This window comes from Pantherophis guttatus, chromosome 9, assembly GCF_059756535.1.
Source record: "Pantherophis guttatus breed Tessera chromosome 9, ASM5975653v1, whole genome shotgun sequence".
Classification (NCBI taxonomy): domain Eukaryota; kingdom Metazoa; phylum Chordata; class Lepidosauria; order Squamata; family Colubridae; genus Pantherophis; species Pantherophis guttatus.
In genome coordinates this window covers 4,994,668-5,021,701 of record NC_142071.1, presented here as the reverse complement: position 1 = coordinate 5,021,701, position 27,034 = coordinate 4,994,668, and the positions used below count along the sequence as shown (strand labels likewise).

The 27,034-nt window shown below is 45.7% G+C and overlaps 1 protein-coding gene across 2 annotated transcripts in view; it reads right to left on the bottom strand.

Annotated features, from left to right (window-relative positions):
- The window catches only part of BIN3 (bridging integrator 3), a 135,150-nt gene extending 109,128 nt beyond the window's left edge, over positions 1-26,022 (bottom strand). Inside the window, exon 1 of one of the 2 annotated variants that reach the window (XM_087875875.1) lies at positions 25,956-26,022. Coding sequence is in view for 1 of the 2 variants with exons in the window: in XM_034422071.3 (XP_034277962.1) it covers positions 22,045-22,052 (8 nt within the window). In the remaining variant the exon portion in view is untranslated. Of the gene's footprint in view, positions 1-22,044; positions 22,164-25,955 lie in introns of those variants that run through there. The other variant, XM_034422071.3, reaches the window with a different exon arrangement.
- Between the last annotated feature and the right edge of the window lie 1,012 nt (positions 26,023-27,034).

Here is a 27,034-nt window from a genome sequence, read left to right as displayed (position 1 = left end):
TGGCATCCTGAGCAAAGAATAGAAAACTAGAAGGCCCGTTTTGCTCTATTTCATTCCTCTTTTTTAAAAAGTATTTAGGGGGCTGGATATGACCAGAGCTGTACAGAGTTTCCAATCTCTCCTTTTATCCCCAATATACCTAGACCTAGAATTGGTCTAGCTAGGTAGATGCCATAATATGATGAAAAGGGGATAATAGCTGGACCTCCACTTTGCTTTCTAAAACCTTTGTATTAGAGTACTGGAGCTCCTTTAACCAACGTAGTATAATGGCTTTAGGATAGGATAGGATAGGATAGGATAGGATAGGATAGGATAGGATAGGATAGGATAGGATAGGATAGAATAGAATAGAATAGAATAGAATAGAATAGAATAGAATAGAATAGAATAGAATAGAATAGAATAGAATAGAATAGGAATTTTTTATTGGCCAAGTGTGATTGGACACACAAGGAATTTGTCTTGGTGCATATGCTCTCAGTGTACATTTTATGTGAACATGTACATTTGAACATAATTGTATTGCTTTGTTGTTGTTGTTAGTCATGAATTCGTGTCCAATCCATCGCGACCCCATGGACAACGTTCCTCCAGGCCTTCCTGTCCTCTACCATCCTCTGGAGTCCATTTAAGCTCACACCAACTGCTTCAGTGACTCCATCCAGCCATCTCCTTCTCTGTCGTAACCTTCTTCTTTTGCCCTCAATTGTTCCCAGCATTAGGCTCTTCTCCAGTGAGTCCTTCCTTCTCATTAGGTGGCCAAAGTATTTGAGTTTCCTCTTCAGGATCTGGCCTTCTAAAGAGCAGTCAGGGTTGATCTCCTCTAGGACTGACCGATTGGATCGCCTTGCAGTCCAAGGGACTCGCAGGAGTCTTCTCCAGCACCAGAGTTCAAAGGCTGATTAAATGCCTAATATTACTTTAATGTTAGATGTTTGATCACAACTCCGAGTCCATCTTGAATGTCATATATTATAAATGACTAGGGACAGATCCACGCCAAGATAAGGACACCCCAAATCAGATTCAACGCAAGGGCTCGGTATTGTGTTGGCAACACAAAAGAAGCGATTTCTCATGGTCTTCTCCAGCACCAGAGTTCAAAGGCCTCAATTCTTTGATGCTCGGTAGGAACAACTCTGGTTTAAATAGAACAACGTATTGAATTTAAACCAGAGTTGTTCCTACTGGGTATCTTTCCAGAAAAAAATAGTAAGGAAAATGTATATTTGATTATACAAGTAATAACAGCTGCAAGAATTGTGTATGCTCAAAATTGGAAATCAGAGAAAATACCTTTGGAAGAAGAAGTAGTAAAAAAATTTTTAGACTGTGCAGAAATGAATAGATTAACTTTGATGATTAAAAGATAAGGAGGAATCAGAATACTTTAAAACATGGAATTATTTTTATAGTTGGTTGGTCAAAGAGATATAAATGATTGATACTATAATTGTGTACAAATGATGACTATAATATTGATTTAGAAATGAAATGTTAGAATAGTTTGGATGAATGTGAAGATAGAAGAAACTCATGGAAGATGGAAAAGAAGCCTAGAAGATAACACTGAGGCGTAAGGGAAGATTAATGTATTAAATGTTTGTCTTAAAAAATAAAAAAAATTCTTAAAAAAAAAATCCTTTGGCGCTCAGCCTTCCTTATGGTCCAACTTTCACAGCCATACATTGCAACTGCGAAAACCACAGCCTTAACTATACACACTTTTGTTGGCAGGGTGATGTCTCTGCTTTTACAACTGCTTAACTCCTATTTCAAGTTTTGTAACCTTGAACTCACATGAGCATCTTTAGAAGTAAAGAGACACTAAATTATCTGGGATTTCCTTCTGGGTGATAATATAGAGGATTCTTATTTGGTCTCAAGCATTATCTGAACAGAATATGAAATGATGGATTTTTTTTTTTTTTAAAAAGGGAATAGAATAGAATAGAATAGAATAGAATAGAATAGAATAGAATAGAATAGAATAGAATAGAATAGAACAGAACAGAACAGAATTCTTTATTGGCCAATTGTGATTGGACACACAAGGAATTTGTCTTGGTGCATATGCTCTCGGAGTACATGAAAGAAAAGATGTTCATCAAGAATCATGAGGTACAACACTTAATGATAGTCTTAGGGCAGGGGTCAGCAACCTGCAGCTCTGGAGCCGCATGTGGCTCTTTCATCCCTCTGCTTTGGCTCCTTGTCGCCAGTCGGCTCCATAATTGATAGGGCTTTCAGTTAGGACAGGTAGAAGAAAAAGGACGCCTCGCTAGGAGACATGGGGGAACCAGACTTCCGGTCGGCTCCAGAATTGAACGGAGTACTTCCAGTTAGGACTTTGTGGCTCTTTGAGTGTTTAAGGTTGCTGACACCCGTCATAGGGAAACAGTCAATATAAATCTTAAGGCTACCAGCAACAAGATTACAGTCATATAGTCATAAGTGGGAGGAGATGGGTGATAGGAACGATGAGATGATTAATAGTAGTGTAGACTTACTAACTAGTTTGACAGTGTTGAGGGAATTACTTGTTTAGCAGAGTGATGGCGTTCGGGAAAAAACTCTCCTTGTGTCTAGTTGTTCTGATGTGCAGTGCTCTATAGCGTCGTTTTGAGGGTAGGAGTTGAAACAGTTTATGTCCAGGATGCGATATAATCTGATAGGGCTCAAGGATGCGATAGCTGATTCATCAAGAAAGGGCCACTCCACGAACTTTGCAGGCTAAATATTCCATCTCCTTTGTTTTCTAGCCAAAAATACCAAGGTAAGAGCGAAGAAATATTTACCTTCAGGTCCTAACAAGCCGATAACCCCATGGGGGAGACTCATTGAGAATTCATGGGCAGATGCAATGGTTGCAGGAACTGGGCATGGCTAGTCTAGTGAAGAGAAGGACCGGGGGAGACAGGACAACAGAGTTCTAATATTTGAGGGGCTGCCGCAGAGAGGAGGAAGGGGGTCAAGCTATTTTCCAAGGCACCTGAAGGCCAGACAAGGAATAACTGATCAAGGAGAGATTCAACCTGGAAATAAGGAGAATTTTTCTGACAGTGAGAACAATCAACCCATGGAACAGAAGTTGCCTTCAGAAGTTGTGGGAGCGTCATCACTTGAGACTTTCAAGACGAGACTGGACTGCCATCTGTGTAGGGTCTCCTGTTTGGGCGGGGGGTTGGACTAGATGACCTACAAGGTCCCTTCCAACTAATCTGTTGGTATATATATATTTGGGAATACACAGAAGTGGGGAAAGAAAACGACGCAGATCAAAACAAATTTAAGAATTCCAGATGCTATTCTTTGAAAAAAGTGTTGCATGAGTGTGTCTGCATGCTAGTTGTCCATATACATACACCCCTGATCTTAAAATTAACGCCAAGTATTCATTCCAGTTTATATAAGAACTTGCCAGCTGGTCTCTCGGATAAAGCCCAAGCCACAGAATATGAAAACCAATTATTGATTAATGAGCTACATGAACAGGCCTTTATATAATACAGCTACATTCACAGTGTGCATTTTCAGCTTTATTGCCAGAGTAAACACAGCAGCCATTGTGGAAGCATACAAAAAAAAAAAAACCCACCGTTGTGGTGCTTAAAATCTCTCCTTGTCTCCACCTTTTTTTTTTTTCATCTCGATTCCTGCTGCCTTTTTTTTTTTTCCTTTCTGAAAAAGAGCTTTTAACTTTGCCTACTGGAGGTAGAAAAGCTACAGAATTAATCCAGGTTGAACATTTGCTTTTTAAATGCACTTATTCCATAACTCCAGGAAACTCAAATTAGTGTGCACTGCTATTAGATACTTGTAGAGCAAGTGACAGAAAGAGTAACGGCCTCCTTCTCGCCCCGCAGAAGCTATACGCTCCTCCTCGCAGGTTTCCCCCGTGCTCAGGCTGCAACTGGCGCTTTGAAACAGTTTTGTTTTTTTAAGTGCTTCTCCACTTGAGTGGAAAACGGAAAATGGAACCCACAAGGTTAGCCTTGTATTTTCAGGACAAGAAAATACCAAAAACTTAAAAAGCAAGACACCAATGTGTTCTGATGACCTAGGCTTCCTTAGAAAGCATGAAGCAAAGTCTTAGTCCCGCAAAACCTCTTTTTTTTACTTATCGGACTGTAAATTACCTTCATTTAAAGTCCTGCAAGGCTTGATAAACAGTCTTTCAGAGGAAGGTTATCAACACCCACCTTATCTCACGGGGAACGCTGCCAAAGAGCTAATTTCCAGACGCAGGGCAAGGCCAAACTTGGCACAGAGTCACAAACAGAAGTTTCAAATCTTGAATCGGCCAGATGAACTAATTGCTTCCTGCCAAAGCTCACGTCTCGTTCGCTCTTCTTTTATGTCTTATGGGAGGGGCCAATCATCTCCAAGCCTTACTCCCAAGTCGACCCTGTTTTCTTAATTGTTCTTGTCTTCTGGCAGCTCTGCGCATGCGCACACTGGGAACAGGCTCCCGCTGTTCTTCTGCCTTGCTGCTGTCAGACTCTGGAGGCTGCACATAACTACCAGATGGCTTTGGCCCCCTCTCTGCCTCTGATGCAGAGCCCTCATCTGAGTTTTCCCCAGCCCCCAGGACTGGCCCAAATTCCTCCCCAACCTCCTCACTGTCTGACTCTGCTGCCAGCTCTGCTGGGGTGAATCAACTGGCTTCCAATTCCCTCCTTGGAGGCATGACAGCTATATAAAAATTTCCAAGCACATGGTTGCAATGCTCCTTCAAAAACACACACACACCCGAAACCAATGGTCTTAAACAGCAAGAAGTAAATATTTCTATGGGAAGAACGAAGGCCCTGGAACAAAGACACTTTGACTTGGTTTCATGCTATGCAGATGGAGTGATTTTGATTGACAGATGTCCCATTTCTGGACAATAATACACAGAGGAGGAGGAGGAGGAGGAGGAGGAGGACGACGACAATAGTACACAGAGGAGGAGGAGGAGGAGGAGGAGGAGGAGGAGGAGGAGGAGGAGGAGGAGAAGGAGAAGGAGAAGGAGAAGGAGAAGGAAAAGGAGAAGGAGAAGGAGAAGGAGAAGGAGAAGAAGAAGAAAAAGAAGGAGGAGGAGGAGGAGAAGAAGGAGAAGGAGAAGGAGGAGGAGGAGAAGGAGAAGGAGAAGAAGAAGAAGAAGAAGAAGAAGAAGAAGAAGAAGAAGAAGAAGAAGAAGAAGAAGAAGAAGAAGAAGAAGAAGAAGAAGAAAAAGAAGGAGGAGGAGGAGGAGAAGAAGAAGAAGAAGAAGGAGAAGGAGGAGGAGGAGGAGGAGGAGGAGGAGGAGGAGGAGGAGGAGGAGGAGGAGGAGGAGGAGAAGGAGGAGAAGGAGGAGAAGGAGAAGGAGAAGGAGAAGGAGAAGGAGAAGGAGAAGAAGAAGAAGAAGAAGAAGAAGAAGAAGAAGAAGAAGAACAAGAAGAAGAACAAGAACAAGAACAAGAACAAGAAGAAGAACAAGAAGAAGAACAAGAACAAGAAGAAGAAGAGGAAATAATAATAACCTCTGGTAGAGCAATTTAGTGTTGGAATTCACCCAGGAAAATAGCAAGGAAGGGGCAGCTTCGAAAGGAAGACCAATCACCAGAACAGAAGAGTTCTTCCAGCGAATCTAAACGACTTTTTGAAACAGGCCAGGTCACTTTTGTTATAGATACTAAGCCTACAATATCAGGAAAGCAAATTACACGTCTGGCTTAGAATTAATTTTTTTCGGTGACAGGAAGTTATTACCTCTGGGAATGGAGAGGCATTACCCATAGACTCCTAAAGTAGGTAGGAAGCCATTATTTTCTGTTATTTTCCTTTCATATTGGCAAATGAAGAACTGGCTCGCGTTTCTGCAGGGAACGGAACCAGATTTTAGCCTTTTGGCTCCTGGTGGTTGATTTTGATTTTTATTTTTTTTGCACAGGATTAAGCTGCCAGATGCTTAATGCAAGAAAAATACAGCAACTACTACTAACTCTTCACTTTCTAATTGTGAGATACTCTAGAGGAGGGGTCTCCAACCTTGGCAACTCTAAGACTTTTGGACTTCAACTCCCCGAATTCCTCAGCCAGCAAAGCTGCTTTAGAGCAGTGCCATTCACTCTTAGCAACATGAAGACGTCTGGACTTCAACTCCCAGTCATGGTGGCTGGAGAATTTGGGGAGTTGATGTCCACGCCTCTTAAAACTGCTGAGATTTTTAAGAAACACCACTTTGCATCCTTATGAAATGTCAGAAAATGATATGTAACCTTATAGTTTATCCCTTAGAGCCGTGATGGCGAACCTATGGCACGCGTGCCACAGGTGGCATGTGGAACCATATTGGTGGGCACGCGAGTGTTTTTCTAGCTCAGCTCCAGAGTGCATGCGCGTGCCAGCCAGCTGATTTTTGGGCCTTCTGGGCCCACCGTAAGTCAGGAAACAGGTTGTTTCCAGCCTCCGGAGAGCCTCCGGGGAGAGTGGGGAAGGCCGTTTTCGCCCTTCCCAGGCTCCAAGAAAGCCGCTGGAGCCTGGGGAGGGTGAAAAACAGGCCTACCGGGCCCACCATGCCATGCCAAAAGCCTGGGAAGCGTGGGGGTGTTGTATGCATATGTGTGAAGGGGGGGCATACTGAATTATGGGTGCGGACACACGCGCGCGACCCCCCCACTCTCCCCGCTTTTGGCACGCGGGGCAAAAAGGCCCCGCACTTTTGGCAAAAAGGTTAGCCATCACTGCCTTAGAGCATGGGCGTCAAACTCAAGGCCTGGATCTGGCCCACGGGGTGCTTAGATCTGGCCCACAGGGCCGCCCTGGAAACAGCAAAGGACCGGCTCGCGGTGCCTCTGCCAGCAGAAACGGAGCTGGGGAGGACCACTGGCGGAGGGTTGCAGGAAGCTATTGCAGCCAAAAACAGAGCTCAGAAGCCCGTTTTTGCTGGCAGAGCGCTCGAGCCGCCAAGGCGCCCCTGACACGAGTGACATCGAGCTTGCCACGCCTCCCTTGCCCCCCGCCCCGAGGTCAAACACAACCCCGATGCAGCCCTCAATGGAATCGAGTTTGACACCCCTGCCTTAGAGAAAGACTGTGAACCCACGACTATTTCCATGAACTACTCCAATGCCCGTTTATGGAGATTCTCAATCATCCAGGTCATGGCTGTCCCAAAAGTGCCCCCACCCCACCCCGCCCTCCCCAAAAAGGCAGCTGGACTTTCTCGGTTATTTCCTTTGAAAACGCTTCTCAAACGAAATGCTTTCAAAGGAAAAATACCAGGAAAGTTCAGTTGCTTTTGGGACAAAAAAAGCACCTTTTGTGAGATTTCAATGCGCCAGTTAGAAGCAGGTCCAGAAAATACAGGTAGTTTTTACATCAAGACCCTTTCAAAATTGTTTATGTACCGTGTTTCCCCGAAAATAAGACATCCCCTGAAAATAAGCCCAATCGGGCTTTTGAGAGCATGCACTAAAATAAGCCCCCCTGAAAATAAGCCCTCCCCGAAAATAATCCCTTCCCAAAAATATTTAAACGCATGCACAGCTGGTCCCCTCCATTTCCTCTGGTTAGGGTTAGGGAGACAGAGCTGGAAATCACGTAAGACGGCAAGAGGACCCCGTCTTGCTCCACACGCCCCAAAATAAGACCTCTCCGAAAATAAGACCTCCCCGAAAATATTTAACCGCATGCACAGCAGGTCCCCACCATTTCCTCTGGTTAGGGTTAGGAAGACAGAGCTGGAAATCAGACGGCAAGAGGAGTCCCGTCTTGCTCCATGTGCCCCAAAATAATAAGACCTCCCTGAAAATAAGGCCAAGCACTTATTTCGGGGTTCAAAAAAATATAAGACAGGGTCTTATTTTCGGGGAAACACGGTATCTTCAGATCCAGAGTTTGTTCTTGAAGAGCAAGCCACCTCTCCCAGTATATAAGGTAGCCAAACGCTGGAGAAAAAGCACTGAAACCCTTGGCAGAAATGCACCATGTTCTTAAACCAGACCAAGGGTGGGCAAATGTGGCCCTTTTGCAACCTGTGGACTTCAACTCCCAGAATTCCTGAGACAGCTTGGCAGCTTGGTTGTCTCGGGAATTCTGGGAGTTGAAGTCCACAGGTTGTAAAAGGGCCACATTTGCGCACCCCTGAACCAGACCAATCCTCCATCTACGTCCCTGTTAACAAGCCAGGCCTACTTACATAGGAAGGTCTTTTATGAGAATGACGATGATGATGATGATGAAAGTCTTAGGAGGGAAGGCGGTAAGGGAGGAGCAAAGATCTGCATCTCAGGGCGGTTACACCCATCTACTAATTGCAATCAAGTGCTCTTGCAGGCATTAATTAAACCTTAATCCAGCTTAAACCGTGTGAAGCAACACTCCATCCCGTTTTTCAGCTGGCTTAAACCGAACAAGTAAGACAGTTGTTTGCCAGAGATGAGCACAGCTGACAGTAAGAACAGAAGCCTTGTGGTTGTTTTGGGAAGGTTTCTCCTTAGGAGGCTTGTCAAACGCCAACAATGAGTTCTCCTACAGGAGAACAAGCCCATCAGGATAAGATTCGGCAGTCCAGCTGCATTTAAAAGACAAAGGCCACTCTTTTGAAGACAGCAAAGTCCATATTTTGGACAGAGAGGATAGCTGGTTTGAAAGAGGGGCCAAAGAGGCCACCGGTGTCAAAATTGAACAGCCCTCCCTCAACAGAAGGGAAGGGATGTGACACCAACTATCTCCAGTCTACAATACAGCCCTTTCGGCAGTTTCAAGAAGGCTCCACACCCATTTGCACTACTCAGGTGACCCCGAGGATATAGATCCGTGATGGCGAACCTATGGCACGGGTGCCACAAGTGGCACACGGAGTCATATCGGTGGGCACGCGAGCGTTGCCTTACCTCAGTCCAGCACGCATGTGTGCCCTGGCCAGCTGATTTTCAGGCCTTCTGGGCCGACCGGAAGTCGGGAAACGGGCTGTTTCTGGGCCTCCGGAGGGCCTCCGGGGGTTGGGGAAGGCTGTTTTTGCCCTCCCCAGGCTCCTAGAAAGCCTCTGGAGCCTGGGGAGGGCAAAAAAATGGCCTACCGGGCCTACAGGGCCATCACGTGCCAAAAGCCGGGGGGGTCACACATGCATGCGTGGGGGGATAGGGCACATTGAATCATGGGTGTGGGCAGACGCGCATGCAATCCCCCCCGCTCTCCCTGCTTTTGGCACGCGACAGCAAAAAGGTTAGCCATCACTGATATAGATAAACCTGCAAGTGACCTCAATGGCTCTCTAAAAGGATGCAAATGACCAGCCGTCTTGCAAGGAGTATCAATCCTTCCATTCCCCACCATCCAGCCAGAGCTGAAGAAGCTTCTGGGATGAGAAGCGAAACGTCTTCAAAAGGAAAAACAAGGAAGTCCAGTTGCCTCCTGAAAAAAGCACCTTTGGGACAACCATGACCTGGATGACTGAGAATCTCTACAGACGTTTAGCTATACAATTTGGGATGAATGCCCTTGGAATGGTGTGGGAGTAGGAATGGATTTCCAGAGAGAGAAAAATTGCAGACTACAGGAATCAGGAACACCACTCAGATAGCCCTGAGGACACAGATAAACCCCCAGTGCTTCAAGGACCCTCTAAAACAGTGTTTCTCAATCTTGAAAGCTTGAAGATGGGTGGACTTCAACTCCCAGAATCCCCCAGCCAGCAGCGCTGGCTGGGGGATTCTGAGAGTTGAAGTCCACCCATCTTCAAGCTTCCAAGGTTGAGAAACACTGCTCTAAAAGGATGCAAATGACCAGCTGTCTGCAAGGAATATCAATCCTTCCATTCCCCACCATCCTGTCAGAGCTGAAGAAGCTTCTTGGATGAGAAGTGAAACATCTTCAAAGAAAAACCAGAAAGTCCAGTTGCCTCTTTGGGACAACCATGATCTGGATGCCTGAGAATCTCCATAGATAAATCTGAATTCACGTTTGTGCCAAACCACAGTTTCTCTAACGACAGTCTAAGGAATAAAAATCACAAATTAATAACATCATAACATAAAAGCTCCACTCCGGCGGCTTCGTAATCACAAAAATGCCTTGCCAATAGAACGCTTCTAAAATCATGGTTACACACCGCATGGCCAATTAACACAACATATTAAGCCAAATTCAACTAAACATTTTATAGCTTAGCCCCAAAGTGTGAACCACATCAATGCTCTTTAGAAACTCAGCTGAAAACCGTTTTAGATTTTAAACTCTGGGCGTTTTTTAAAGTCTTAAAAACTACCCAATTATTATCAGTTTCCTTCATCTGTTATTTTTTTCCCATGCTTTCTCTCTCTCTCTCTCTTTTTTTTTTTTTTGCTATTTCTCCGGTACTAATATTGACAATGGAAACAAACAAACAGGAACCAGACCCAAAAGAAAAGAGAAATAGTTAGGAACAGTGCCTAGATATTTGGACTACTCCATGCCAGCATCAGTTTCTGAGATGCAAAACTTTGCTGGAGCTGAAGCAAGAGTTGGAGGAAGGCGCAGATTAAAACTAAGTGGTGACGAACCTCCTGCAGAAAGAAAATATTGGGGATCGGACACAGGAAGCGAAGTTCATTCGTTCTTCTTTTTTGCGCAGCGCTCCAAAATACAAAGCGATTAAAAAAAAGATTTTTTTTTTCTATAGTGACATTTGAGGAACAGAAGAAGGGTAGACAATGGAGGCTACCTCCCCACCCACCCCCACCCCAATTTCATGGCTTAACCGCCTTGTTCGCTTCGGAGTTTGCTGCATCTTTGGCCGAGGGGACTGACCTTCCACAGACTGGGTCCGTACGTCATCCGGACCCTTTCCCCATCGGAAGACGTAGGGCATTCCGGCGCTCCATGAATAAGACAATTCATTCAACAAGTGGCCGCATGCATCTCCCGGCATGAATGAGAGACCGTTGCAAGTCAAGGCGGGCCCTGCCAGCTATTGACAAACTGAACTGAGGGCGATTGTGTGCTTTTTACACACTGACAAATCTCCGCAGTGTGATCCCGCTGGCATTCACGTACAAAAAAATAAAAGGAGGCCACCATGTGCACAAGGAAACTGACGCGCAACCGGCAGCCAGAGAGAAGGCAAGAATGGCCCATCTTTAAAAAGCAACGCTTCTGACAATGATCCCTTATTTTTTTTTTTCAATGAAATACATTTCCCGAGATCCGCTCCATTCCTCCCAAGAATGCTCAGCTTATGAATGCGGCTCGTGTGCACTCCAAGGGCCCGGACATTCGAGGTCATCCTTCGCCAAACCGCCACCTGAAGATACGAAGCGGCTTCTCGCGGCCGGCCATCCCAGATTTAAAACAGCTGGGAATTCTCCATCACTTTTAAGAAGAGACCGGACAGCCGCTGATTCGGAAATGGTGTAGGGCAAACGTATGGGACGCGTGCCGCAGCTGGCACACGGGGCTCTCTCTGTGGGCACACGTACCGTCACCAACTGCTCTTTGCAGACGCCAGATCTCCGGAAAATGCCCCAAAACCAGGCTGTTTTACAGGCCATTTTTCAGGCCAAAAAATGGCCTGGAAAACAGCCCGAAAAACAGCCTGAAAATGGCCTGGAAAACAGCCCAAAAAACAGCCTGGAAAACGGCCCGAAAAACAGCCCAAAAAACAGCCTGGAAAACAGCCCAAAAAACAGCCTGGAAAACAGCCCAAAAAACAGCCCAAAAACAGCCTGAAAATGGCCTGGAAAACAGCCCAAAAAACAGCCTGGAAAACAGCCCAAAAAACAGCCTGGAAAACAGCCCAAAAAACAGCCTGAAAATGGCCTGGAAAACAGCCCAAAAAACAGCCTGAAAAACAGCTTAAAAACGGCCCGAAAAACAGCTTGAAAACAGCCTGAAAAATGGCCCGGAAAATAACCTGAAAACAGCCTGAAAATGGCCAAAAAACAGGCATGTGTGCACCAGCCAGCTGGTCGTCGGGTTTCCGTTGGTCAGGCGTGTGCACATGCATGTGCCTTCCGGTTTGGGCACTCGGTCCCGAAAAGGTTCGCCATTACTGGTGTAGGGTCTCCTGTTTGAGCAGGGGGTTGGACTAGAAGACCTCCAAGGTCCCTTCTGACTCTGCCACTCTGTTTCTGATACACAACGGTCCTATGTAAGGAAAGTGTCTTATCTACGATCTGGTTCAAATATTTAACATTAAAACTGGTTTCTTGAACAAGGGCTTACAAAATAAGCATCATTGGCTTGAGGGGTTCTTGGGGGTCTCTGAGCTGGCTTGTTTTCTTGTAGATGTTTCGTTGCCCAAACTAGGTAACATCATAGGAGCCTTGGTGGTGCAGCGGACTAAAGTGCTGTTAAAGTAGCACTTAGCTGCCAGCTGCCTGCAATTGCTGCGAGTTCGAATCTCACCAGGCTCAAGGTTGACTCAGCCTTCCGTCCTTCCGAGGTAGGTAAAATGAGGACCCGGATTGTGGGGGCAATAAGCTGACTTTGTATAAAAAAGAACACCGCTTGGGGGGGGGGCAAAAGCCCTACTAAGCAGGTATATACAAAAGTATGAAGGCTATTGCTTAAAAGCATTGTAAGCCGCCCTGAGTCTCCGGAGAAGGGCGGCAGAGCCTGAGTGGCGCAGCAGACTAATGCTACTGTTAAAAGGTAATATTTAGCTTCCAGCTGCTTGCAATTACTACGAGTTCAATTCTCACCAGGCTCAAGGTTGACTCAGCCTTCCATCCTTTCTAAGGTAGGTAAATTGAGGACCCAGTTTGTGGGGGCAATAAGCTGACTTTGTATAAAATATACAAAAGTATGAAGGCTATTGCTTAGCACATTGTAAGCCGCCCTGAGTCTCCAGAGAAGGGCGGCATATAAATCGAATCAATCAATCAATCAATCAATGAATCAATCATCAGTGCTAGTGATTAATGACTAGACTAGGACTGATGGATTTTACCTAGTTGGGTAACGAAACGTCTCCAAGAACACAAGCAAGCTCAGAGAGCACCAAGGACCCCCTCATGTCAACCCTGAGCTGCAAATCTTCTCCTCTGGCTTGGTTTGCACATGACAATAAGCTATAAGCCATGGTTTTCAGTTAGTCTCAATTTGCAACCAAACCGGGACCAGAAGTTCCTCTGTTAAAGGAGTTGCTCCCAGTTTTATGACTCTTTTTTTTGCCAAAGCTTGGTTAAATGAATCAATGAAGTTGTTAAATGAATCAGGAGACTATTAAGTGAACCCGGCTTCTCCCGTTCACTTTGCTTGCAGGAAGATGGCTGGGAAGCTGGCAAATGGCAGTCACGTGACCTTGGGGTGCTACAACTGTCATACAACTAGGTGCTACAACTGGCTGAGGAATTCTGGGAGTTGAAGTCCACAAGTGTTGTGGCCCGTCAGCGGCCTGTGCAGCTAGTAGCTGATTCCGACAGCGAGGAGGCTGGTGTGGTGCTGCGCCAGCAGCCTGTGCAGCTGGCACTTGAGTCGGACAATGAGGAGGCTGGAGAAGATGTGGTGCCAGAGGCGGGGATTCAGCCAGGGCCTTCAGAACCTCCAGAAGCTCCCATAAGTGAAGAGGACGAAAAGGAGGAGCCTCTTCTCGATGCACGGGCACGCAGAACTGCCAAAAGGCAGGAGTGGCTCTTCAGGAGGAGGTCTCCTCGAGAGTAAGGCTTGGGGCTAATTGGCCACTCCCTTAGCCTATTTAAGGAGGAACGCCGACTGAAGCAATTTGCAGGGAACAACTTAGTTCACTCTCCTTCGCGTCTTGATCTTAGTTCTCTGCAAATTGCTTCTGGGCTTTCTGCCAACCCTAGTAAGATTACGATTATTATTTTATTCTTTGGATTCTTGGAGGCTGTTAAGAAAGTTAATTAACAGCCTTTATTTGAAAAAGACTGATTTAATTTAGTAAATTAAGGTTTTTACAGACTTTGTGTGTGCTGCGTTCTTTGGGGTCCGTAGCTGGGGCAGAACAACAAGTCTTAAATTTGCCAAGGTTGGAGACCCCTGGGCTACGTAGTTTTATGACTACAGGAAGATTGAAAAGGGGCACTGGAGCTTCTTGCTTAACCCAGCTACCCTAAAAGTTATCAATACACAAAGTCTACAATAACGTATCTGGAACGACCTCACTTAGAATGCATTCACGTTCTAAGAGTTACTTAAACCCCAAATTAGTGTCTGAACATTACATCAATGCGGAGAATAAGATTTTTTTCCAAGCAGCATGGCAGAAGAGGGTCCATTTTGATGCACTTCCCATTCCCGCTGTGTTATTATCGTAACTGTTAGAATAATTTATTTTTCATTGAGACACTCAGAACGACTTCATTATTATAATGTGTTGTGTACTGCAACTGCAAATATATTTCGTGATTATCGGTATTCTAGATTGCAGCATCGGGCTTTTAGCAAGTCTTGATTTAAATGCTGGGGTGGGATGGGGGGGTGGTAATGCTTAAAATAAGCAGCGGCCCTTGGGGATTTTGTTTCTCAAAGATGAGATAAAACAATCTTTTCGTTTAAAAAAATAATAATTCGCATCTGTATTTGGAACTGAAGAATGCACAAATAATATTTAAGTCTTTAAGACATCCATTCAAGGCGATATTCTCTTTGTTTATTTTTTTTAAGTGTGCCAAGATCACTTCCTTAAATGATCTATTGCATCATGCTCTAATTTGATATGTGGGATTCTAGGAATAGATTTATTGTACTATGTAACTTCACAGGGCTTTAGAAAAAGTTGGACAGCTTTAGTTCTCTAATTAAAAATCCAGATCAACACCCCAAAGGAGATTACCGATCAACTTTCTTTAATCTGGCATCCTCCAGATACGTTTGGCTATTAATCTCGTCATCTCTGGCAAGGATATATATTGCCTGATACGATTGGAATGATCTATCACTGTGTTTAACATGGTTGGTTTGCAATCTCTTTCCAGCAGGCATAGATTGTCCAGTAAGAGAATTAACACACCAAGCTTTTTTTGTAAAAGCTAAAGATATACTAAATAAAGATATACTAGATAAGTAAATAATAATAAATAATAAAAGATATACACTGAGCTTGTCAATCGAAAGGTTGGCAGTTCAGCGGTTCGAATCCCTAGTGCCGCGTAACGGAGTGAGCTCCCGTTCCTTGTCCCAGCTTCTGCCAACCTAGCAGTTCGAAAGCAGGTAAAAAATGCAAGTAGAAAAATAGGGACCACCTTTAGTGGGAAGGTAACAACATTCTGTGCGCCTTTGGCATTGAGTCATGCCGGCCACATGACCACGGAGACGTCTTTGGACAGCGCTGGCTCTTCAGTTTTGAAACGGAGATGAGTACTGCCCCCTAGAGTCGGGAACGACTAGCACATATGTGCAAGAGGAACCTTTATTTTAAAGATATACTAGGCAGGGGTGGGGGCAAAGGGTTAACCAGCAGAGATAATACAAGACCACACGCACAAAAACCCTTTAAGGTTTTTCTGGAGGCTTCAGGTAGGCCTGCTAGGCCCAAAACGGGGCGCAGGGGGGTCGTGCGTGCATGTGCGGGGGAGCACAGGGGGGCCACACATGCATGCATGGGGGGCATTGAATTATGGGTGTGGGCATGCATGTAAGTGACCCCCTCGCTCCTCCCCCGCTTTTGGCACGCAGCATTAGACTCTTCCTTCCAGGGAGTCCTTCCTTCTCATCAGGTGGCCAAAGTATTTGAGTTTCCTCTTCAGGATCTGGCCTTCTAAAGAGCAGTCAGGGTTGATCTCCTCTAGGACTGACCGGTTGGATCGCCTTGCAGTCCAAGGGACTCGCAGGAGCCTTCTCCAGCACCAGAGTTCAAAGTCCTCCATTCTTTGACTTTCTCAGCCTTCCTTATGGTCCAACTTTCACAGCCATCCATTGCAACTAGGAAAACCATAGCCTCGATTATACGCACTTTTGTTGGCAGGGTGTTAGACTACGTTAACACAACGAATATTTTGTAATGTATATATACTGCTCAAAAAAATAAAGGGAACAGAAGCAGAAGACATCTGAGATCTGAATGAATGAAATCGGCATATTAAATACTTTGTTCTTTACATACAATAGTTTATACACTGCTCAAACAACTAAAGGGAACACAAAACTACTGTATGTAACGAACAAAGTATTTAATAAGGCTATTTCATTCATTGAGATCTCGGATGTCTTCTGCTTCTGTTCCCTTTATTTTTTTGAGCAGTATATATTGTATTTACCATGACTTAATATATAAACCCAAATTGGACGAGTCCATACAACATGGTAAACTGTAAATCACACTTCGTCACAATAGTTGGGTTTCCACACTGTGGTATGCCGGAACCAATAATCCATATTACAGCTCGGAACCCAGCCACAAATGCCTGCTAAATTTGAGTTCTGCAGGTTGTTTGCTTCCACTGCATTTAGCTTGATTCATCTGAGAACTGAAAAACACTGTCGCTAATTTTAAAAGGACTTCCAGGGAAGAAGGGATCAGAAAATAAAGGCAGTTAATTCTGTAAACCATGTTTATCCAACCTGGTGGCCTCCAAACAGAGAAATGTCAGCAGGGATCCGTTCCCGAATGGATTTCCCTGTAACTGATATATAATGATTTTGAAGTTCCCCCATGCAGGATTAGAACATTAGTCCGTCAGGTCAGAAATTAGCTATCTGGCAGTAATCCAAGGTCTCTAGTAAAGAAAAGGCTCACGCTGACAAGCCTTTTAAATGAAGATGACACAGGACAGGAACTGGTTTATTATTTGAATAGAAATATGACTTTGTTTACTTGTTACGCTCTCCTTTGTTTCAATATGGATCAACTCACTTAAAACTGTGTTTAGTCAAGTTGCATTATAAATACAAAATCAATAGGCCAAAGAGTAATCTGAAAACATGTTAACAAAAGTTTGCTGGGGTATGTAAACAGCCTCAGATCTGCAATCTGTCAGGATGCAAGGCAGTGGTGGGATACAATTTTTTTTTACTACCGGTTCTGTGAGCATGGCTTGCTGGGCGTGGCAGAGGAAGGATACTGTAAAATCTCCATTCCCTCCCCACTCCCTGGGAAGGTTACTGCAAAATCCCCATTTCCTCCCGATCAGCTGGGACTCGGGAGGCAGAGAATAGATGGGGGCGGGGCCAGCCAGAGATGGTATTTACCGGTTCTCCGAACTACTCAAAATTTCCGCTACCGGTTCTCCAGAACTGGTCAGAACCTGCTGAAACCCACTTCTGATGCAAGGTAATCTGGGGATCAGATTGCTTGGGAGCCTGATCTCTTCAATTCTCTGCAGAAAGATTTAAGGATAAGTCTCATACTATATAGAGAAAAAAAATGTATTATGGTTTATTGAAAGCAATGACCATACTTCTTCTAAGGTTGGGTCTGGAAAGGAAGGAAATACAAGCAAAAATATTTCTGGATAAAATTCAGTGATCAAGACATTGAGGGCTTGGGCTTTTGGAGTTCAAAGTTTCATTAGTCCAGAGAGCATCCCAATTTGGAGACTCCATGGGAGTTGTATCTAAACATTTCTCACGGAGTCTGGCTGTTTTCCCATGCCTGAGATGGTTAGTGTAAAATATGCAATAATGAGTGGGATGCACGTACCAGGAGCCTGGTGGAGCAGTGGACTAAAGCGCTGTTAAATAGCACTTAGCTGCCTGCAATTACTGCAAGTTTGAATCTCATCAGGCTCAAGGTTGACTCAGCCTTCCATCCTTCCGAGGTAGGTAAAATGAGGACCCGGATTGTGGGAGCAATAAACTGACTTTGTATAAAAAAAGAACACCGCTTGGGAGGGGAGGGTGAAAGCCCTACTAAGCAGGTATATACAAAAGTATGAAGGCTATTGCTTAACGCATTGTAAGCCGCCCTGAGTCTCCGGAGAAGGGCGGCATATAAATCGAACCAATAAAAAAATAAATGCATACCAATAGCAATTGTAGTTGATTTTAATAGAATTAAAACAATGTTCCTGAGTTCAGGATTATATGCAGACCATGATTACAGCAATTACTCCTCCAGATGTCAAATAACTACCGTATTTTTCAGACTATAAAATGCACCGGAGTATAAGACGCACCAAGATTTTGAAGAGGAAAAGAAGGGGGAAAAAATATTTTGCCCTCCCCAGCCCCCAGGAGCACTCTGCAAGCCATCCAAACCCTCTGTGCATCCCATTTTTGCGAAAAATGGTCCTGGTTTTTTTTGCCTCCCAAACCTTCCACACATCCCGTTTTTGCCCTCCCCAGCCCCCAGGAGCACTCTGCAGGCCCCTGCATGACCCATTTTTCTGAAAAATGGGCCTGTTTTTCACAAAAATGGTGGGGTTTCGGGAGGCAAAAAATGGCTGTATTCGGTGTATAAGACGCACTGACATTTCCACCCTCTTTTGGGGGGGGAGTGTGTCTTATACTCCAAAAAGTACGGTAAGTTAGGGAAGACTAGGTTCACACTATACTAAGTCATCATAGGGTTTGCTTCATTTTGATAAAGGTCCAGATAATTTACAATAAACCAGTGGCCCCCAACCAGCTGGATACAGGAACCAGTTCCGTAGAGAGAGGTTTTTCCACAGACCAGAGGGGATGTGGTTTCACATTCTGCTTGCATTTTGTGGATGTGTTATCACTTTGTTCGTGTGACCCAATTTTTTGCCATGCCGCAGACCGGGGAATTGGGGACCCCTGCAATAAACCATGATTAGACAAACTTATTTTTAGCATGATATATGGATCCAATAACATAATTATCTTGTATTTCTTTGCATGAATGATTGCTGTATAGAGGGGGGAAAATAATCATCCTGAAAGAGTGAAATGAAATATTATAATGCAAGAGCAGCATCAACATCTTTTGATTGGTCAAAAAAGAGACAATGAAGGAAACGAAACAATGACATTGGGGGGCAGGGGAATCGGCCAAACTATTTAATAATTTTAAATTGTTTTTAACTTTTGTATTGTTGGTTTTATCTTGGCTGTACACTGCCCTGAGTCCCTTTGGGAGAAGGGCGGTATAAAAATTTAATAAAACTGAAACCGAAACTGAAATTACAGTGGAAAGCAGACCACGAAGAAATGATTGTTAAAAAAGAGAATATATACTGCTCAAAAAAATAAAGGGAACAGAAGCAGAAGACATCCGAGATCTGAATGAATGAAATCGCCTTATTAAATACTTTCTTCTTTACATACAGTAATTTATACACTGCTCAAACAACTAAAGGGAACACAAAACTACCGGTTCTCCGAACCACCCACCGCCATCACTACCGGATCGGGCGATCCGGTCTGAACCGGGAGCATTTCACCCCTGTGTGCAGCGGAACTGAACTGGGGCGACGGCTTGCGTGCCATCAGAGAAGGCGCTGCGTGCCGCCTCTGGCACACGTGCCATGGGTTCGCCATCACGGCCTTAGGAGCAACATCAAACAGAAGAAGCTGCTTGGATAATTCAGGCCCAGGCCACGCAGGGGTTTAAAGGTAAGAATCAGCAATGGTTTATATGACCCCAGAAACAAGGTGACATTTCGTGAAACGACTTCCTCACAGACGTAATATTTATCCAGAAACCATCATGGCAGTTGAATTCTTTACTAACCAAGGGGTTTAGATGCGAAGGCTACTCATATAAATGGCATCTCAGGAAGCAAGGCAGATTGTATCAATGGCATGGTTTTAAAATTATTCATCCAAATATATAGGTAATCTATCAGTCTAAGATGATAGAAGATTAGAAAAAGCATAGTCTGGGAAACCCCCGAGAGAGATGGATTCCGAAGCACCTCCTAACTCCATGCTTGCACCTTCTGGGGGAGCCCACCCAACGTGAACCTAGAAAATGGAGCATCCAGACCATGAGCGATTCCATCTTCTCCGGAGATGAATTCCCAATGCCTGGGAAACGACAAGCCTGCAGGAGCACCAACTTCTCAATCAGAGCTGAAGAAGCTTCTTGGATGAGAAGCGAAACGTCTTCAAAGAAAAACCAGAAAGTCCAGCTGCCTCCTGAAAAAAGCACCTTTGAGACAACCATAACCTGGATGACTGAGAATCCCTAGACTTTTAGCTATATAATTTGGGATGAACACCCTTTGAATGGTGTGGGAGTAGGAACGGATTTCCAGAGGGAAAAAATTGCAGACTACAGGAACCATTTGCACCACTCAGGTGACCCTGAGGACACAGATAAACCTCCAAGGGCTTCAAGGACCCTCTCAAAGGATGCAAATGACCAGCTGTCTGCAAGGAACATAAATCCTTCCATCCCCCACCATTCAGTCTGAACTGAAGAAGCTTCTTGGATGAGAAGCGAAAAGTCTTCAAAAGAAAAAAACCAGAAACTTCAGTTGCCTCCTGAAAAAAAAAAAAAAAAGGACCTTCGGGACAACCACGACCTGGATGACTGAGAATCTCTACAGACTTTTTTTCAATCCCTAAAAAACTTCTGCACGCCACGAACGAACGCGGGGTGCGATTCTTCCACCCCTGCCAGTGTATAAATATTTGTGCATGTCAAGAGGAGAGGGAGGAACCACAGGCTTGTTGTTCTTTGCACCACTGCACAACATGCAACAATGTTTTAGCCTACACACACAAAGTCAGGTCACACAAGGCCAAATGGTGCGTAACAGGATGGAGAACCTGATTTAAGAGTAAAGGTAAAGGTTTCCCTCGCACATATGTGCTAGTTGTTCCTGACTCTAGGGGGCGGTGCTCATCTCCGTTCCAAAGCTGAAGAGCCAGCGCTGTCCGAAGATGCTCCGTGGTCAAGTGGCTGGCATGACTAAACACCAAAGGCGCACGGAACGCTGTTCTCTTCCCAGCAAAGGTGGTCCCTATTTTTCTACTTGCATTTTTTCACGTGCTTTTCACGTGTAAAAGTAGACCCCCCCAAAAGTGTATGTGTGTGTGATAGAGAGAGAGGGAGGGAAGGAGAGAGAAAGAGGGAGGGAGAGAGAGGGAAGGAGAAAGAGGGCAGGGGAGAGAGAGAGAGAGAGAGAAAGAGGGAGGCAGGGGGAGAGAAAGAGGGGAGGGAGAAAGAGGGAGGAGAAAAAAGAGGGAGGGAGGGAGAGAAAGAGGGGGAGGGAGAAAGACAGAGAAAGAGGGAGGGAGGGAGAAAGAGGGAGGGGGAGAGAGAAAGAGGGAGAAAGAGAGGGAGAAAGAGGGAGGGGGAGAGAGAAAGAAGGAGGGAGGGAGAGAAAGAGGGAGGGAGGGGAGAAAGAGGGAGGGGGAGAGAGAAAGAAGGAGGGAGGGAGAGAAAGAGGAAGGGAGAAAGAGGGAGAAAGAAGGAGGGAGGGAGAGAAAGGGGGAGGGGGAGAGAGAGAAAGAGGGAAAAAGAGAGGGAGAAAGAGGGAGGGGGAGAAAGAAGGAGGGAGGGAGAGAGAGAAAGAGGGAGGGGGAGAGAGAAAGAAAGAGGGAGAAAGAGAGGGAGAAAGGAGGGAGGGAGCGAGAGAAAGAGGGAGAGAGAAAGAGAGAAAGAGGGAGAAAGAGAGGGAGAAAGAGGGAGAAAGAGGGAGGGGGAGAGAGAAAGAAGGAGGGAGGGAGAGAAAGAGGGAGAGAGAAAGAGAGAGAAAAAGGGAGGGAGAAAGAGAGACTAGGACAGAAACAGAAACAGAGACCAAGACACTGAGCTCGTCCATCAGAAAGCTCGGCAGTTCGAATCCCTAGGACAGGCCTCCTGCGTGGGCAGGGGTGGGGGGGGGTTGGGCTAGATGACCTCCAAGGTCCCCTTCCAACACTGTATTAAAACAACAACAACGACAGCAGCAGCAGCAGCAGCAGCAACAGGGGCAACCAAAACGGCAAATCCTGCTGCGGGGACGTCCGAAAGCCCCTCTTTCCACCCACCCACCCCCACAGCTCCCTGCAACCGCTTAGGCCGCCCTGCTCCCTTCCTCCCTTCCAGGGCCTCCGACCCCAGTTAGCAACCCCCCCCCCCCGCACACAGCTTCCCTCAGCCTCCCCCACTGGAAGCAGAAACAAGGAGGCCGCCATTATTCCGACACACCTACCTCACAGCCCGCCTGCCCCTCCCCCCCCCCGCGCGCTTCTCCCTGGCGACGGAAGAGGCGCCCACCGGGACCCCCCACTCACCAACTCATACTTTCCCTTCCGGTCCCGCGCCTCAGCCGGAAACCGCAGCTCCTGGCGCTCGGCTCCGCCTCCCGGACGTGACGTCACGGGACGGGGCGGCGGCGACGTCACGCGCAGCCCGAGGGAGGGAGGGAGGGAGGGAGGAGGAGAAGGAGGAGGGGGCGGGGCGAGCGGCGTCACAGCGAGGGAGGGGGAGGGGGCGGGGCGAGCGGCCGGTCGGCCGCGTTGGTTTGTTAACCCTTTGGGTGCTGCACGGCCGCTTGGAAGGCAAGGAGGAGAAGCGGGAGGGCAGCGCTGGCTCTGCTCCATGGAGGGGTCGGGAGGGAACAGCCGGGGATGGGTCCTCCCTCCTCCCTTGGGCTTGTTCGCTGTACGTGCGGCCGCGCTTTGCACGACTCAATTCGCCGCTTCCCCCGGGGATGGGGGGGAGATCGCACCGGGCTGCAAGGGCGCCCGACGCCCAGCAAAAAGCCTTGCCCTGGAGCAACACGAAGGAAGGAAGAGAAAGGAAGGAGGACAGGGAAAGAAGAGAAAGAGAGGGAAAGAAAAAGGAAGAAAGGAAGGAAAAGGAGAGAGAGAGAGAGAGAAAGGAAGGGAGGAAAGGAGGAAAGAAAAAGGAAGGAAGGAAAAGAAGAGAAAGAGGAAGGAAGGAAGGAAAGAAGGAAGGGGAGGGAGGAAGGAAGGAGGGGAGGGAAAGAAGATAGAGAGAAAGAAGAAGGGTGGGAGGGGAGGGAAAGAAGAGAGAGCAAGGAAGAAGGGGAGGGAAAGAGGAGAGAGAGAAAGAGGAAGGAAGGAAGGGAGGGAGGGGAGGGGAGGGGAGGGAAAGGAGAGAGAGAGAAAGAAAGAAAAAGGAAGGGGGGAGGGGAGGGAAAGAAAAGAGGAAGGAAAGAAGGAAGGGGAGGTAGGAAGGAAGGAGGGGAGGGAAAGAAGATAGAGAGAGAAAGAAGAAGGGTGGGAGGGGAGGGAAAGAAGAGAGAAAGGAAGGAGGGGAGGGAAAGGAGAGAGAGAGAGAAAGAAAGAAAAAGGAAGGGGGGAGGGGAGGGAAAGGAGAGAGGAAGGAAAGAAGGAGGGGAGGGAAAGAAGAGAAAGAGGAAGAGGAAGGAAGGAAGGAGGGGAGGGAGGAAGGAAGGAGGGGAGGGAAAGAAGATAGAGAGAGAAAGAAGAAGGGTGGGAGGGGAGGGAAAGAAGAGAGAAAGGAAGGAGGGGAGGGAAAGGAGAGAGAGAGAGAGAAAGAAAGAAAAAGGAAAGAAGGAGGGGAGGGAAAGAAGATAGAGAGGAAGAGGAAGGAAGGAAGGAGGGGAGGGAAAGGAGAGAGAGAGAGAAAGAAAAAGGAAGGGGGGAGGGGAGGGAAAGAAGATAGACAGAGAGACAGAAAAAGGAAGGGGGGAGGGAAAGACGAGAGAGAGAAAGAGGAAGGAAGGAGGGGAGGGAAAGGAGAGAGAGAAAGAAAGAAAAAGGAGGGGGAGGGAAAGAAGAGTGAGGAAGGAAGGAGGGGAGGGAAAGGAGAGAGAGAAAGAAAGAAAAAGGAAGGGGGGAGGGGAGGGAAAGAAGATAGACAGAGAGACAGAAAAAGGAAGGGGGAGGGAAAGACGAGAGAGAGAGAGAGAGAGAGAGAGAAAGAAGAAGGAAGGAGGGAAGAAGATAGAAAGAGAGAGAGAGAGAGAGAGAAAGGAAGGAAGGAAGGAGGGGAGGGAAGGGACCTGAGATGTCATCTAGTCCAACCCCCCTCCCTGCTCAAGCAGGGGAACCCTCAACCATGTTAGTTAGACCAATGGCTGTCTGAAAGTTTTGGGGTGGAATCGGTGCCCCCGGGGTGGAATTTGGCCAGCCGCAGAGGAAGCCGAGGCGGCAGGTCTGGGCGCGAAGAAGGAAAGCAAGCGGGAGAACTGAAGAAGCTTCTGGGAGGAGAAGCGAAACGTCTTCAAAGAAAAACCAGAAAGTCCAGTTGCCTCTTGAAAAAAGCACCTTTGGGATGACTGAATCTCCACAGACATTAAACAAGCAAAGGTTTTATTTCTGAAGATAACCAGTGAGACCTTTGTAAACATTTTACTCCTATAGCAAGGGACATTTTGATGCCTTCTCCATGACACTTGGCTGTTGAAGACATAGTCAAGCCAAAATTAAACTGTTGGTTTCTTTTTAAAAAAAACAACAACCCTTTTCTCACTCATAATCTATACCAGCATTTCTGTCTCTCCTTCCCTTTCCCCTTCCAAATGCATTATTTCCTTTCCCTTTTGATTGACTATAAATGTATGAAATAAAACTCCTTCCGTGGTGGACTTAACACTTTCTGAAAAAAATGTATATATAACCTACCCTTTGGCATATACTGGGACAGCTACATGCAGTCCTTAACTTACAACCAATCACTTAGTGAACACCCAAAGTTACAATGGCACTGAAAACAGTGACTTATCACCAGTCCTTGCACTTACGACTGTCATAGTATCCTCGTGGTCCGAGGATCAAAATTCAGGCGCTTGGCATGTATTTACAATGGTTTGCAGCATTCCTGGGTCATGGGATCACCATATGTGACTTTCCCAGCCAGCTTCTGAGAAAAACCAAAAGTACAGATACTTTAAGCCTGGGTGAAACCAGGCTTAATAGTGACTCTGAGAGGGATCTGGGAGTCTTTGTGGACAACCACTTAAATATGAGCCAGCAGTGTGTGGCGGCAGCCAAAAAAGCCAATGCAATCCTAAATTGCATTAACAGAGGGATACAATCAAGATCAAGTAAGGTATTAATACCACTCTATAAAGCCTTAGTAAGGCCACACCTAGAATACTGCATTCCAGTTTCTATAAAAAAAGATGTTGAGACTCTGGAAAGAGTGCAGAGGAGAGCAACAAAGATGATGAGGGGACTGGAGGATAAAACATACGATGAACGGTTGCAGGAACTGAGCCTGGCTAGTCTAGTGAAGAGAAGGACCAGGGGAGACATGAGAGCAGTCTTCCAATATTTGAGGGGCTGCCACAGAGAGGAGGAAGGGGGGGTCAAGCTATTTTCCAAAGCACCTGAAGACCAGACAAGGAATAATGGATGGAAACTGAACAAGGAGAAATTCAACCTGGAAATAAGGAGGAATTTTCTGACAGTGAGAACAATCAACCCATGGAACAAAGTTGCCTTCAGAAGTTGTGGGAGCTTCATCCCTGGACGCTTTCAAGAAAAGTCTGGACTGCCATCTGTCAGAAATGGTGTAAGGTCTCCTGTTTAGGCAGGGGGTTGGACTATATGACCGACAAGGTCCCTTCCAACTCTTGTTAATCTGACTAATTATACTGCTTGAATAAACATTCCATACCCGATGCTACTTTTATAGAGTTTATCGTTGTCATTATCATTAACGTTGGCCAATGTTAAGACTATGTTAAAGGAACACACGGCTGATCCTCACAAATCACAAGAGACTGGACTGCCATTGGTCAGAAATGGTGTAGGATCTCCTGCTTGGGCAGCGAGTTAGAGTGGGTGACCTACAAGATCCCTTCCAGCTCTGTTAATCTGTAAATTAACAGATGTAAGAGCCGAGGTGGCGCAGTGGTTAGAGTGCAGTACTGCAGCTACTTCAGCTGGCTGCTAGTTCAGCAGATCAGCGGATCAAATCTCACCGACTCAAGGTTGACTCAGCCTTCCATCCTTCCGAGGTGGGTAAAATGAGGACCCAGATTGTTGGGGGCAATATGCTATTTAGTATACTGTCGATTGTTGTAAGCCGCCCAGAGTCCTCGGAGAGTGGGTGGCATAGAAATATGATTCATAAAAAATAAAAATAAATAAATCTGTAAGCGAAAAGTCAACGGGGAAAGCTGGATTCACTTTTAACAATTGCATAACTCATTTAGGAAAGTGGCAATTCACTTAGCAAAAAGATGATAAAATCTGATGTGACTCACTTAACAGCTGCCTTGTTTAGCAATGGAGATTCCCTCTCCCGATTGTGGTCTTAAACCGAGGCCCACCTGTAAAAGAAAGAAATGTTTCCTGATCAAACTTCCTTCGAGGGAGGGGGTTCGTAATAATAAACTTCTCTAAAATAAGTGTGTTTTCCTCATTCTGACGGTCTGCTTATGCTCCATTTAGGCCAAATAATAACTTGGGGTTTGAAAACAAACCTCAGATATGGCCTTCAACCTGTTTATGCTTGGTATCTACTGTATCGCAAAGAGTCTTGCTGAGTTACGTTGTCACCTTAATTGAAGAACAATACCTTAAATCAGAATCACACCTGTCACTTTGGGCTTTTTTATTTCTGATGCCCTGACACAGATGACTTTCATAATTGCTGGATGTAATTTGATGTATGTTTTGCCTCCTCAATGCTTTGTGTATGTTTGTGTGTGTGTATATGTGCCTATTATCTCTTTGACAGTATTGCAATTCTGCTTTATAATGAATAGGAAGGGAAAACAAGATAACCAGAGGAGTTCTGGAGATATAAATTACACAAAGCTGCCTTGCCCTTTTCCCCTGCTTAAGATTCAGTACCTTCCTGTTCTTCAAGCTATTTTGAATAAACCTCCCTTTGACAAAACCCTACACACTACCCTCCTTATTCAAATAAACGCAAAGTGATCATTAAGTATGGTGACATTCTCGGTTATCGTTTTGTCTTCTTCACAACTTCTGTAAAAGATGGCCCCAAACTTCCTGCTGTTTATCCTTATCTGCCTCTATTTGGATTTAGCAACACTCCGGATTCCCAGTCTCTCAAGATTATGTTGTTGTTTTTTTTTAAATATATTGTTCTCGCAGTTTTCATATCTTTCAGATAATAATTTATCCGACTATGTATCGACTTGTTTAAAAAACATTTCCCCTTTTGAGATAATACAAAGAAATATTCAGTGGCATTTAAAGCTTTGTGGCCCCTTTTGAATTTTCAGTATTGCTAGTTAAATACAGTGGTGGGATTCAGCCAGTTCGCACCACTTCGGGAGAACCAGTTGTTAACTTTCTGAGCAGTTTGGCAAAC